Here is a 14,405-nt window from a genome sequence, read left to right as displayed (position 1 = left end):
CTTAACCACTAGACCGCCAGGGAAATCCCACCTATGGAGGTTTATGTACTCCTTGCTGGTTCAGTATCTGGGTATGAACGTGGAGATCTAGCAGGACCTCCAGGGGAAAGGGAAAGTGAAAGTGAAAGTCACTCTGTCGTGTCCGACTCTTTGTGACCCCGTGGACTGTATAGTCCATGGAATTCTCCAGGTCAGAATACTGGAGTGGGTAGCTGTTCCCTTCTCCAGAGGATCTTCTCAACCCAGGGATCGAACCCAGGTCTCCCACAATGCAGGCGGATTCTTTACCAGCTGAGCCACTGGGGAAGCATCCTGATCTAGCAGGACCTCCAAAGGAAAAAGAAATAAATCTGATCATGCTTTTTTCTAGGTTCTTTCAGACAGAAGTCCTGATCACAGTGACTCTGATGGCATTGCCCCCTCCCCCACACCACTGCCATCACCAAATACAGCTTTGTCTTTCCATAATAAAGATAACGTAAACTTAAAGACTTCCTTTCCAACTGATGACATAAAGCTTTTTCTCACACATTACTCAATTTGTATTCCCAACATTCCTGAAAGTTAAGAAAAAGCAGCTTATACTTTATACTCAGTTAATCAAGATGACTGGGTTAAAAATTATGATTAAAAAAAAAGCCAACATATATACACAGACACCAAAGTTTTACTCATGTGAAAATGGAGATTTAACAGGATTTAATTCTGGTCTAGAGTACAGAAAGCAAAGCTTTAAAACATTTTTCCTCTATAAATTCACCTCTTCATTGCCATAGTTTTTGTGATTTTATATTATTACTTCACTACAAATTTCATTATAAGGATCTGAATCGAAATAGAGAATCTGGAAAAAGTTCACCAAAGTACGCAAGAGGGCTGAATTGAATTATGAAATGGCTTCACTTGATAAAAGATTGCCCAAGTAAACAAACAGAGCATACTTCCTGTTCAAGGAAAGTCACTTTGTCTCCACGGGATAATATATTCATTTGTTCAGAGTTTTACATGTATAAATAAAGTAAACTGTAATTACAGTTTTTCCTGGAATATTTTTCCTTAATATTATATGTTAGAGACAATTTAAGCTTTTAGAGGATTAACATTTATCAATGTTGAGCAGTCTTTTATGGAAGAAAAAAAAAGTTGAGCTTTACAAAACTGAGCTAGTCTCTACTTTAAAAAAACAATGCTCCCTGCCAGAACAATGGTTAACAGATGAACTTTTGGGCAACTGGATATGGTGTATGTGTCCCAGACATCTTGTTTCAAGTGGATTTTACCTTAAAATTATTGAGACATATGGTAAGTATGTTGGCTTTTTAAGTATGACTTTGAGTTAAGTGTATCTTTGCCAGATGGATAGCACCAGTTTTTCAACACAATTTATGAAAACATTCCTTTTATAGATATTTATCTTAGGATTTGTGAGGAAAATGATCATCTGATTGCAACGATTTCATACATCATAAACTGCTTTATTGTATGCCATCACAGTTTACTTTGAAAAAATATTCAGGCCATAGATATATACACACATGTATACATATGTCTATATGGTCTCTGAAATTACGTCTATATATGTATATGTATATAGAAAGAAACAGACAATGTCTAGAAACATAATTTTTGTCTGTACTTTATTCTTTGAAATTAATTTCAGCATTAAAATAATAATATTCATTGATGCTAAATAAATGAAACTCCCCTTCACAAATAGAGACAAAATTAGTATTGCAATTAGCAAAAGGAAATGAAGACTTCTGAAAGAGACCAGTTGGTTGCTCAGAGACAGCAGGCAATGCATGCTGGATTCCAGGATCTAGTTTTGAGCATCACAGGTCCGGAAACACCATCAGTTCATGGTCAGACTCTCAAGGACTGCTTAATGCCAACCAAACTCACAAAATATTATATATTGTGAAGTCTATTTGTTCACCACTGTATCCTTTACACTTATCACAGTGCCTACAAGTAGATGTTCCATGGATATTAGATGAATAAATGAAACATATGGAATGGGAACTTCCCTGGTGGCTCAGTGGTAAAGAATCCGCCTGCAATGCAGAAGACCAGGGTTCAATCCTGGGTTGGGAAGATCCTCTGGAGAAGGAAATGGCTACCGACTCCAGTATTCTTGCCTGTAGAATCCCATGGACAGAGGAGCCTGGAGGGCTACAGTCCATGTGGTCACAAAGAGTTGGACACAACTGAGCGAATAGTACTTTCACTTTCATGTAACAAGAAACAGAAAGAAAATTTATTACTTTATAACAGGAGAATTCCTGTCCTGTTCCCCCAAATTCCCACATCTACTATTCAGAGTTTCCGAAAGGCCGAGACTTCCATTTCCAGCCAAGATGAAGTCACAGGGACCAGATTTACTTTGCTGCCTGAAACAGCAAAAACAGAAAATGAACAAAATATATGAAACCAGGATATTTTTAAGACACTGGACATGAAACAAAGAGGGAGAGTCATACCTGAGATGCAATACAGATGAGATGTGCCCTGCAAATTGCCGCAACTCACTGCCTTGGGTTCTCAGCTCAGGAATACACAGGAGAAATCCAGTTGACTGCCTCAACCAGTAGACTCCCTGGGTTGAGAAAGAGCTGAGAGGCTGGGAGGGAAAGACATCTAGAGTTCGCAGGACACAGCACCAGAGAAAGACAGATCTGCACAGAAAGAGACACCTAAGATCTGCAGAGGGACACCTCCAGTATCCTGCTGACCAGTGCACATGTGAGGAAACTAGCAAGGCCTGGAAAGTGTGGTTGAAAGGATTCGCAGGAACAGTGCCAGCAGTCACACAGGACTGGGAATAGTGCCTGTTACTACCCACCAAACTGGGAGGCTTCAAAATGTATAGGGCATTGAGAGCGGTACCCAGAAGTGTTTGCTTCTGTGATGGGGAATAGTCAGTCCTAGTCTGGGCACTTCTCAGGGCCTACTTGTTAAAAGTATGACCCAAATGGATCCGACTGTTTCCCTGTAATGTAACTGCCTCTCAGAACAGATGATCTGGGAGGTCAGCTTAATCATCAGATTGTTTAGTGAGCAATGAAAGTACCCTCCAGAGGGCTGGGTCACCCAGGAAAACCGTGCTCACCTCCCCTGTCCAACCACAGCTTGACACTTCTCCAGGGACCACACAGCCTGTCCTCCAGGTCCAACCCCTCTCCCAACCAGACTACCAATTTCAAGGTTCCAGTAGATAGATTATGTATACCATAGTAATTTGGATTCCAGATTTTATGTTCAAGATTCCCAAAACCTTGACTGACTATAAAGGTTTTCAAAACTCTTTAGTACACATTTGCATGACTTTGAATAGGTAACATTACTACATGTTGTTGTTATTGTTCAGTTGCTAAATCATGTCCAACTCTTTGCAATGCCATGGACTGCAGCACTCCGGACTCCTCTGTCCTTCGCTATTTCCAGTGATGCCATCCACCCATCTCATCCTCTGTCAGGCCCTTCCCCTCCCGCCCTCAATCTTTCCAAGCATCAGGGTCTTTTCCAACGAGTAGCTCTTGACATTAGGTGGCCGAAGTATTGGAGCTTCAACATGTTGACTCTCCTAATTTCATCCTTGAAGAGTGTAATCTCATTTCTTATGTTATAGGGTAACTTTATCACTTCTTTGACTAAATATTATGAAGGCAATAAAGGATTAGTGCTGCATAGAAAGGAATTAAGATAACAACTAATCTACCAGTTCTTAAGAATATAGTCTAGTATAATAACTTTTAAGCTTTACATATGGGAGACATTCAATAAATATCTGTTGAATGAATGAATATTTTTAGCTAATAATGGGTTTCACATTCTAATGACATTACATTATTTTAATATTGTTGGAAATCCATTTTAAAATATTTTAACTTTTGCTTTCTTGAGATATTTTATTTTATATTCAGTAATTTAGACTTTGATTGCAAAGGTAGAAATTAAAACAAGTATTTTTTTTAAGTTCAAAGCACTATTTATTAGAATATGTAATATATATTGTTCATTACTTTTGGATTTAATCTATTAGCAACTTATCACTGATCTAGGAGGCTTCTTTATTGCCAGGAACCTGAATCACTTCATCCCAGCCATAACCAGAATCTTCCAGGCAGACTGCTGATGAGTACCAACCAGCTAGTGGTAGCTTCTCTTTTTTTTTTTTTTTTTAACAGTTTTAGAGATGGGAAAATGAAAAGCCTAGAATTGCCCCAAAGTGTAGACTTGGAATTCCCTGTGAGAACTGCTTAGAGTTACAGGTCAAGTCCGGGATTCCCTGGTAGCTCAGCTGGTAAAGATTCCACCTGCAATGCAGGAGACCCTGGTTCAATTCCTGAATTGGGAAGATCCCCTGGAGAAGGGATAAGCTACCCACTCCAGTATTCTTGGGCTTCCCTGGTGGCTCAGTCAGTAAAGAATCAGCCTGCAGTGTAGGAGACCTGGGTTTTATCCCTGGGTTGGGAAGATTCCCTGGAGGAGGGCATGGAAGCCCACTCCAGCATTCTTACCTTGAGAATCCCCAAGGACAGAGGAGCCTGATGGGCCACAGTCCATGGGATCACAAAGAGTAGGACATGACTGAGCGACTAAGCACAGCCCAGCACATCAAGTCCACGTTCCCACACTTCTTCGAGATCTGTTTGGTCTATAATTTCTTTTCATGGCAGAAAGTCAGAAAGAAAAAATGCATACTCACACTGGAAGGGAACAAGGTAGTGAGGCATTCTGCGAGGTCCATCCTCTCCCAGAACTTTCCTGAACTCACATGGACCCCTTAGAGCATGTTTCCAAAATATAGGCCATGACCTGTGAGCTCTGAAATCAATTTAGTGGGTCACCAGAAAAAAATTTCTGATGAATAGAAAGAAACAGAATGTATTACACATAGTAAAGGGGTAAACATTGTTTTACAGCAGTGTTTTGTTTCAGTTATAAAGGTGAGTGTGTGCTACATGCATGTGTGTACCTGAGTTGGGTAAATAATTTTTACCTAGTTTGTGGTCAGAAAAGTTTGAAATCTTCTGCCTTTAAGGAACTCAGCTTCCAGGGTCAGGGAAGGCAAGAAGATTTCAGCAGGAAGAAAATTCTAGCACAGAGAATCTCTTCCCAAACCACTAAAAATCATGGCTCAGCAGTGAGCAGTGCAGTATAGTGGTTGAGAGCAAACTCAGGCTTTGGAGTCGGACGTAGTGAGAAACCTCAATCCTTTGACTCACTAGCTGCAGGACAGATATCTACAAATGGGAATCATGATTGCGCTATAACCTGTCATATGGATTAAATGCAGTAGCATGTGCAAAGGCCTTAGTATGTTTCCTGGACCACAGCAGGCTCTCGTGAATGATCCATGTCAATAAGGGATCTATGGTCCCTTTAGTCCCAAAGTGAAGAAAGGAAATGGAAACTAAGATTATCTGAAAGTCTCCAGTGTGCCAGGACTGTCAAGAAATCTTCCTCAGGTTCTTTTATTTAAGGACTACTCTAGAAGCGAAGTCTTGTGTCCTCTTCCAGAGCTAAGTCAGGATTCAAACCTAGGACTGCTCATGTCAAAATCCACATAAAGTGATTATCTAAGAATTGTTATGATGATGACCATGAGGAGAAAGAAAAACAAATTATTTTTTAAACCCAAGACCATAACCCTTTTCCTTTTAATCGTTTCTAGTACATCTCTCATTAACTGTGGTGGCTCCTGGTGTTACTAGTTGAACATCAGGATAGTTTCAGGGTATTTACCATCCACTAGAATGTTAAACCGAGAAGGCAGGGGTTTCTCCTTGTTTATGCTGCATCCCCAGTGTGTGAACCAAGAAATATTTGTCAAATCAGTGAAAGAATGAATTCCTGCTCTATGAAAGTCTACATCCATAGTTGATCTAAAGGGCCATAGCACAAAAATCATTCCTGAGTCTTTAAAAGAATCAATCTATCTGGTGACGTAAAGACCCTTGAATTGCCCGAAGATTCATGAGAGCCACGTCTACGTGTAACTACCTCTTTCTAACAACAGAATATTATCTGGCTTTCAAATCTACATTTTTTTCTTGCTCCATTGTACTGGGTTATAAAGTAATAGAGTAGAAGACATTTAAGACCATAAAATGCCCATGCCATTTCTGTAGTCTTGAGAATCAGACCCTAGCAGGACCTAAGAGTGTGTTTTATCGGTGATTTTGGCAGGGTACCTAACAGAGAATCCAGGAGCAAAACATCATGTTCAACCAGATTGTTGTCCAAAATGCATAGCATAGAAAGAGAGGAGAAAAATTTATTGGGGGCATATTATACAAAGTGACTGATTAGATTTGCCTCCATAGAAATCTCTTCACAGAGAAAATTATATTAAACATCAACTATTGAAAGAACCAACAAAATCTTCATCATCATCATCATCAGATTTTAAAGGGAAGATTAAACAGCTGTCTTTCTTCATTCAGATTGAAGACAGTTTTACTTTCAGGCAGGGGACAGATTAGATGTGTCCTTGTTGGGTCCTTTCCTAGTTTATCATGGCATCTTCATCATTATTGTGTGTTTAGAAATCCCATGGAACAGTAGAGATACACAGCAATATAAATGCGAGTTACAGCCGAGAAGTGGGTGTCTTTTATAAGGGGGTTAGAGAATTGGGCATTCACTGGGAAAGCAGGTCATAGAGAAAACATAAGAGACCTAAGACTTCAGGTCTCTATGCCTATAATTTTGAATCACTGCCATAAAAAAGAAGTCTATTGATGTCTAGGGAAACTGAAAATGGTCATGGTAAATGGCAGCTGTATGGTTCATTTACTGCTATAAAGGATTCCATCAGCTCTTCTGTAGGTTATTATAGCTGCATTTAAAAATGTGAATGTTCAAGTAAGATTCAATAGCAACTACCCGAGACTGGATTAAAAACTGTGTTCGATGGTTTATCATTTTTTAAGTTGCTAGTGAATATAATGATTTACTAAAGAAATTAGAGTCAATTTAAAGGTTTGTTGCAGGAAATTGTTATAAATCTCCGAGTTTGGTTTTGTTTCACAGTTTTTCACCTTTGAGCAGTACAAGAAATTGCTTGGATATGTGTCACTGTCACCAGCATTGGTAAGTGAGAGTATTTATTATACTTAAGTGTGTGTGTTATTTCATAAAGCAAAATCTGGAAACAAAAACCCTTTTGATTCCCCAAGCTCAGCTACTAAAATATGAATTTGAGTTATTCAATGTTCAGCTACTTGTTGAAAGCCATCTTCCTAATAACTCACAATTTGGCTATTTTATAGCTCCCAGTGATGAATTTATGATAATAATGATATGTGTGGAAAGGCCCATATGAGATATGGTCAAGAATATAAAATAAAGGGTACATTTGTCAAAGACTCCTTTAAACCCAAAAAATGCATGTGTTTACATACATACTACACGTATCTATTTATGTGAAAGTCAGTGTACCTAAAATTGTTTCCTAACAGGTCACTTTTCCAGCTTTTGCTCAAGCTGTAGTAAGTATAGGACTTCAGGTCACTCTGTGGTCAGATGCACACTGAGGGGCCCTTTATAGTTGGGGAGAATAGTGATCTTACAATGTCAGATCAACTATTACATAAAAGTCATTTGGTGATTTGAACATTTGTAGATACCACTCCTTTCTTTCTTAGTGATTTTGTTGCTTTTCACAAAACAAGTTAAATTATATTGGCCAAGTATGTTGTATCAATATCAGTGCAGCGAGAGCCCCAGAAAGAGCCAGTGCAATAATTTCTCCTCAAAATCTGCAAAACAAGACTAAACTAAACTAAATCTACCTTGGCCCTCCAAGTGACAACGTGCTTTCCAACCTCTATGAATGTACCTTACAATGTACCTTCCATCCTCCAGTTTACCTGATGGAATGCACCTCAGAACTCAGCCAAAGGGGTGGTGTTCTGAACTTCAGCTCTTTAATTACTTTGCATGCTTAGTCGCTTCAGCATCCAACTCTTGGTGACCCTATGAATCCTAGCCCACCAGGCTCCTCTGTCCATGGGATTCTCCAGGCAAGAATACTGGAGTGGGTTGCCATGTTCCAGGGGATCCTCTGGATCTAGGAATTCAAAACTGTGCCTCCCACAGCTTCTGCATTGCAGGGGGATTCTTTACCTCTGAGCCACCAGGGAAGCGGTAATTCACTGGGTTTCCCTGGTGGCTCAGCGGTAAAGCTTGCAATGCAGGAGACGCGGGTTCTACCCCTGGATCTGGAAGATGCCCTGGAGAAGGAAATGGCAACCCACTCCAGTATTCTTGCTTGGGAAATCCCATGGACGGAGGAGCCTGGCAGGCTATAGTCTGTGGGGTCGCAAAAAAGTCAGACATGACTGAGGAACTAAGCAACACCAAAGATTGATTAAGAATTAGCTGCTATTTAAAAAAAAAAAAATCATACATGCTCCTTTTCTAGGAAGGCTCCAGTTAAGAAACCCAGTAGTGTTGCTTTGTGTTACAACAAGGAAACCTCTGGTCCAGGCTCCTGCTTAAACAAGGGGGCTGTGAGGAGGCCTCTCGTGGAAGGAGAAGTAGTAGCATGAGTCCTAAAATTAGCTGAGATTTCTTGTTAATTCCTCACTGTCTTCCCTGAATGTCTCCCCTCACTTTGGAAACATCTTGTTAAAAACAGGATGGTTTCCAGAAGGTCAGCTGGGTGTTCCTGGGTAGAGCATCTGTACCATGTGAGAGACCATGCTTCTTTCTTGATAACTCAAAAAGAAAAGCATTTGGCCACTCCAGATCCTCTCACTGAATTCATGCAAACTGTATACAGTTTTTCTTTTTTCTTGAACTCACTTATTTCAGTTTCTCTTTGATACAGCTAGACACTTAAACAGCTGTTAAATGTCCCCTGGTGCTCTCACATGAAAAGCCTGGGAGGCTGGGAACCTGACAGTTACCCCTGTCTCTGGAACAACCTGAGTAACACGATATGCTGATAGCTGATCAATTCTTTTGACAAGGGACTGCTGAACACTAGTTCTGACAGCAAATGTAGCTGAGTTTTATAGAAGAACAAAAAAGTGAATTACTTGGAAGGTTGCATGTAGTAATAAAAACCTGAACATCTGGATTTTAGCTTTTTTCAGTCAGAAGAGTTTGGGACTAGTATTTTTCTTCTTCTTCTGCTTTTGGCTTCCATGATGGGGGTCTGAGATAAATGAATAAAATATTTGGTCTGTTACCCTATACAGATATGTTTAAAATTGTGATGAAGGGGCATTAAAAGAAAACATTGTTAGTTATTCTCTCCTGAAATCTGTGTAAAATCTTGTTCTTCCTCTTTATGCAACAGTAACAGTGGTTTTTAGTAACAGTAACAGCAATTTACAAGACTCTTTCACACATGATTTTGACCCTGATAATAATCTGATTAAATACAAAGATTAGATATTATAGTCTCCATTTTACAGTTGAGAAAACTGTGACATAAAAAATTCATTGTTTTTTTTCCATGGAAAGGCATTTTATTTTAAATATAGTAAGATGGACAGGGAGGCCTGGCGTGCTGCGGTTCATGGTCGCAAAGAGTCGAACACGACTGAGCGACTGAACTGAACTGAACTGAACTGAATGTGTACATGTCAATCCCAAACCCCCAAGTTATCTCTCCCCTCCTCCCTTCCCCTCTGGTAATAATGTTTGTTCTCTGAGTATGTGAATCTTTTTCTGTTTTGTAAATAAGTTCATTTGTATCATTTTTTTTTAGATTCCAAATATAAGTGATATTCTATGAGATTTGTCTTTGTTTGACACATTTCACTTAGTAGTAATTTCAAGGTCCATCCATGTTCCTGCAAATGGCATTATTTCATTCTTTTTAATGGCTGAGTCATATTCCATTGTATGTACCACATTGTCTTTAAAAGATTCAGTTATTTCTATAGAGTTGCAGCTGACACACATGGTGTTTTTGTGTGAATTATGAAAAGGTGCTCCTTTCTCCTGACTAGTGGCTTTCCAGAACTCCCACTTGGCAAATAGGGTGCAGGCTGATTTCGGCCTCCAGCTCTGGTCACACAGCCAATAAGATGGCAGAATCAGAACCTAAACCCAGATCCCCTGGCTCTGGATCCTGCCCTGGTTCCATCTTGCCTCCCCTTCTAAGGATGTAGAACATAGTTTTCTCCCTTTTCTCTTTTAGTCTCCTATTACAGACTCCTAATAAGAGCTTCTGTTCTTCACTCTTCATTGGCTTTTTTCTTCTCCTAGTTGTATAATAGTATAACTTCTCCTAGAGTTAGAGCTTCGGCACTAAAGAATTATTTTTTCCAGCATCTGTATGAAGGTTTGAGACATTGTTTTATTTTGTTTTCCTGCCAAGTGTGTGTGTTTTAATAGTTGTAGTTATTTAAGTTTCTGAAAAAAACCCTTCAGCATTCTATTCAGAAGAAAATTCTAAAAGTTGTTCTTTCCTAGTGCAGAAATTCTTAACAGGTAGAAAATAACCTGAGACACAGTTACCTTTTGCTGAATGTTCTAGATTTTATTTGAGCCCTTCAAGACAACCTAGCAACTTCTGACCTCAACCTTTATCCCTCAGCTTCTAGGTCTGGAAGAATAGGGCTCAATTTGAAAAAACAGATAAAGGATGAATTTTAAAATGATTTTTTTGTTTCTTAACTTCCTAGAATAGTGACTCTAAGAATGTGGCTATATATTTAAATATTTTCAACTATACTCTTTGTTTACCTGAAATTTAGCTTTTTATAAACATTTTATTTCTGGTTCTGCCCCTTGAATTTTTTATATGCTCACTAAATGTATTTAAGCAGTTGTTTAAAAACGAAGCTCTCCTTTTACTAAGTCACACTCTTAGTTGTTACATGTGCAGATGTTTTAGTATCCACCTTAAATACATAAAGCAACCTTGCTTTTCATTAAAGGACAAAGTCATTGTTGATGGGGCTTTGACGTTTTATTTTGAATTGTTAGGATGTGGTTTGTGGCTTCTGTAATTTCTGCTTCATGAATTGTCAGCATCAAATCAAGATCTAAAGCTGTTTAGTAATGGTATATGGTGCATTTATGTGAGTTTCTCCATTCTCATCATAACATTCAGCTGCATAGTGTAATGAGTAAGATGTTTAACCTCATACACATGATAACTTGTTTTAAAGTATTGATTGACTTAATTTTTCTAGACATTTGCTGTTGCTGGACTGGGATCTGGACTAACAGAAGCCATCGTGGTCAACCCTTTTGAGGTAGTAAAAGTTGGCTTGCAAGCCAATCGGAACAGATTTACAGAGGTAATCATTTAACGTTTTCCTATTGTTGAGGGAATGTAAAAAATTATTTTTCAGTCTATAGTATAAAATTATGAACCCTTCTCCTAGCCACTTGTTAAAGCCATAGTAACTTATTGTTAAGGAAGTAGCATAAGAAAAAGTCAAATTCTTCCACAGGAAAGTGCTAACAAAAAAGCACTAAAGTCTGATGGACAAACATGTTTAGACATTTTTATTTTAGAGTTGTAATGTAACGTATAATGACTTATTTGGAAATATTTTCTCTACTTTTGGCAAAACCTCTATTTCACATTTTACTAGAATAGACTGTAGCAAAAAACCACTGGGGTGATAATATTGTTGTGCTTTTTTAAAAAAAATTATGAAATCATTTTTTCAAAATTACTTCACTCCATTCCCCACTCCACCCACTGCCTTCCCCCAAAGATTCTGATAATCTGTCAAGTTTGTCTTTTGGTTAAATCTGAATGAGCGGGTTACTAAACCTGTGTAGACGTCACCACTTGGACAATGATGGGTCTTGACATTTAATCACTGGTACATGATGTTCCATGAAGACAGATTCCCTTGGTCTGTGCTGCCTTCACTTCCTTCCAGTTGCCTAATAATTCCCTTTAAACCAACAAGTCCAATTGTTCTTCTTTTATTCTTTTGGGTGCCAAACCGAAGGTAGGAAAAAAATAAGGAGATTGGCAGTTCAGGTCCTTTCTTAGCATTTGAATTCACTTCCACAACTGGGTAGCATGTGGTATAAATTGGTCTAGAGGATCTGCTGACCTGAATTTCTCCATAGAAAAGCTCCCCTGCCTACCACTTAAGCAGCTGCTAATGGGTGGAGACCCTGCTCACTCCCACCCCACTTCCTGTCTGCTGATACTGCCTGAGAGCTCTCTGGCAGCTTCCTGAGCAGAACTATGGGAAAGAGAGAGAGCCTTACTCACCTTAGCTGCCAAGGCCTACAGAGGACAGGGCTGGGCTGCTACAGCTCCTCAGATGAGGTCAGTCCTAATTAAGGGAGATTTTTTTTAAGTTTCAAAAGGTTGTGCTAATTGCAGAGATACACAGCACTTTAGAAAAGGCTGAAAATCCCTGTATTGCCCTACTCTGTTTCTGTTTTGCTTTTTCTCTATTCTTCCTTGAATGATGGGAAAAGATGGCAGGGACCAGAAGGAAATAAAAAGAAACACTTCTCCAATGTCCTATCAATATGGAGCATTTAAGACAGCCCCCATGGAATCTGCTCAAGGAAAATTTGATTTGTTAGACTGGGAGAATTACCAGCTAGGAGAATTGGAGCTCCCCATTCAGTGTCCCATTTTACCTATTGGGAAGCATGTCTTGGGGCAGGAAGGAGTGAGCAAAAGAATACACAGGCCTTCCAACTGCAGTCCTTCATCAAGACAGCATGTAAGTAGAGAAACACAAAATGGGACAGAGCACCAAGAAGCATTCACAGGAGTGAAAATAACGAATTATCATAGCATCCCTACTCACGCCTAATGTTCTTTTTCTCTCCTCTGCCTTCAAGGAGGTTCTGCACTGAGGCCATGTAAGCGCTGGTTACGTTTTGCATGTGCCAAGGCCTTGCTAGAACACATTAAATGCCCCTGCAGCCCGACACAAGAATGCTGCATGTGCACGTGCTCCTAGTTCATTGACCCAGTGTGGTCTGTGTAAATTGTTGGTATATATGTAACTGGTTTTTTTAAGTTGGGGAGAGAGAGGAACTTGTTTGGTGTTGTTTCTTTTGCAGAATTGGCTAAACTGCATTCAGAATTCATTTACTTAGACAAAATACAGTCTATTAGGTTCCTTATAAAGTATTTGGCATATGACATCAACTAGTCAAAACTTAGTAACAGAGGGATCTCGTAGGTCACAGGTGTCAGCATTTATTTCCAGCAGTTATCAGGAATCAGTAGCTGATCAGAGGTGACACTTTGTAGGCAATATTGATCAAACTGAAAAGTAATGCATAGTCACCCAACATAAAGTAATGGGGCTATGCCTATTACCAAAAAAAAACTGAAAGAAATGACATGATAAGAATAGCAAATTTCAGATTTAGTCATTTAAAACCAACTACCATTTCGGAGAAGGCAACGGCACCCCACTCCAGTACTCTTGCCTGGAAAATCCCATGGATGGAAGAGCCTGATAGGCTGCAGTCCAAGAGGTCACTAAGAGTCGGACACGACTGAGCGACTTCACTTTCACTTTTCACTTTCATGCATTGGAGAAGGAAATGGCAACCCACTCCAGTGTTCTTGCCTGGAGAATCCCAGGGACAGAGGAGCCTGGTGAGCTGCCGTCTATGGGGTCGCACAGCTTAGCAGCACCATTTTTGGGCAAATGCAGATTGAGAGCAAGAGGAGAAGGGGATGACAGAGAATGACAGAGATGACAGAGAATGGATGGCATCACCGACTCAATGGACATGAGTTTGAGCAAACTCCAGGAGATAGTGAAGGACAGGGTAGCCTGGTGTGCTGCAGTCCATGGGGTCACAAAGAGTCAGACACAACTTAGTAACTGAACAACAGCAAATGTGATAATATACACAAAGGTCTTAACAGAGTCTGGTACATTATAGGCACCCAACCAATAACAATTTCTAGATGTAAATTGATCCTATAAACCCTTAAGGTTTAAGAAATAGATCTATCTTGAGATATGTTCCAGTTAATAGTCACAGCCCACTCCAGTTGTGGGTGCAAAAACAGCTTACTGGGCAATGGTTCCCTTAGGTCATTCCCAACTGACAATACAATCCATTTAGCCTAAATTCTTAAGGGCAGGCAGCCCAGTTTCAGTACCTACTGAGGTCTTTAAACTCAAATGAGGTCTGTTATCATAAACAGTAGTAGTTGGCTATCTATTTACTGTAAATAACTTGCATGTAGCAGCAGAAGTTTGAGAGGAAACTAAAAACATTTGAAGCCACTTTGGAAAGAGTTCTACCTCAATCAAAATGTTCTTCCTTCAGAAGAGTCATATCAAGTAAGCACGTATTCTTCATCAATCTTCATGGACACCTCACCTGGAGGTTGTGAACAAAGCTCATTTTCAGCCTTTTCAGTCAATTACTAGCTGTGGCTAAAAAAAAAAAAAAAAAAAAAAAAAAAAAAAAAGAAA

At 39.4% G+C, this 14,405-nt stretch overlaps 1 protein-coding gene across 2 annotated transcripts in view; it reads left to right on the top strand.

Moving 5' to 3' along the window:
• The window catches only part of SLC25A21 (solute carrier family 25 (mitochondrial oxoadipate carrier), member 21), a 529,689-nt gene that overhangs the window by 469,980 nt on the left and 45,304 nt on the right, over positions 1-14,405 (top strand). For both annotated transcript variants that reach the window (XM_010835322.1, XM_010835323.1), the window contains 2 exons: positions 7,039-7,098; positions 11,163-11,270. In XM_010835322.1, the coding sequence (XP_010833624.1) occupies positions 7,039-7,098; positions 11,163-11,270 (168 nt within the window). The remainder of the gene's footprint in view (positions 1-7,038; positions 7,099-11,162; positions 11,271-14,405) is intronic.

This window comes from Bison bison, unplaced genomic scaffold (genome assembly GCF_000754665.1).
Source record: "Bison bison bison isolate TAMUID 2011002044 unplaced genomic scaffold, Bison_UMD1.0 scf7180017864041, whole genome shotgun sequence".
Classification (NCBI taxonomy): Eukaryota; Metazoa; Chordata; class Mammalia; order Artiodactyla; family Bovidae; genus Bison; species Bison bison.
This window is presented reverse-complemented; position numbering and strand designations above follow the sequence as displayed.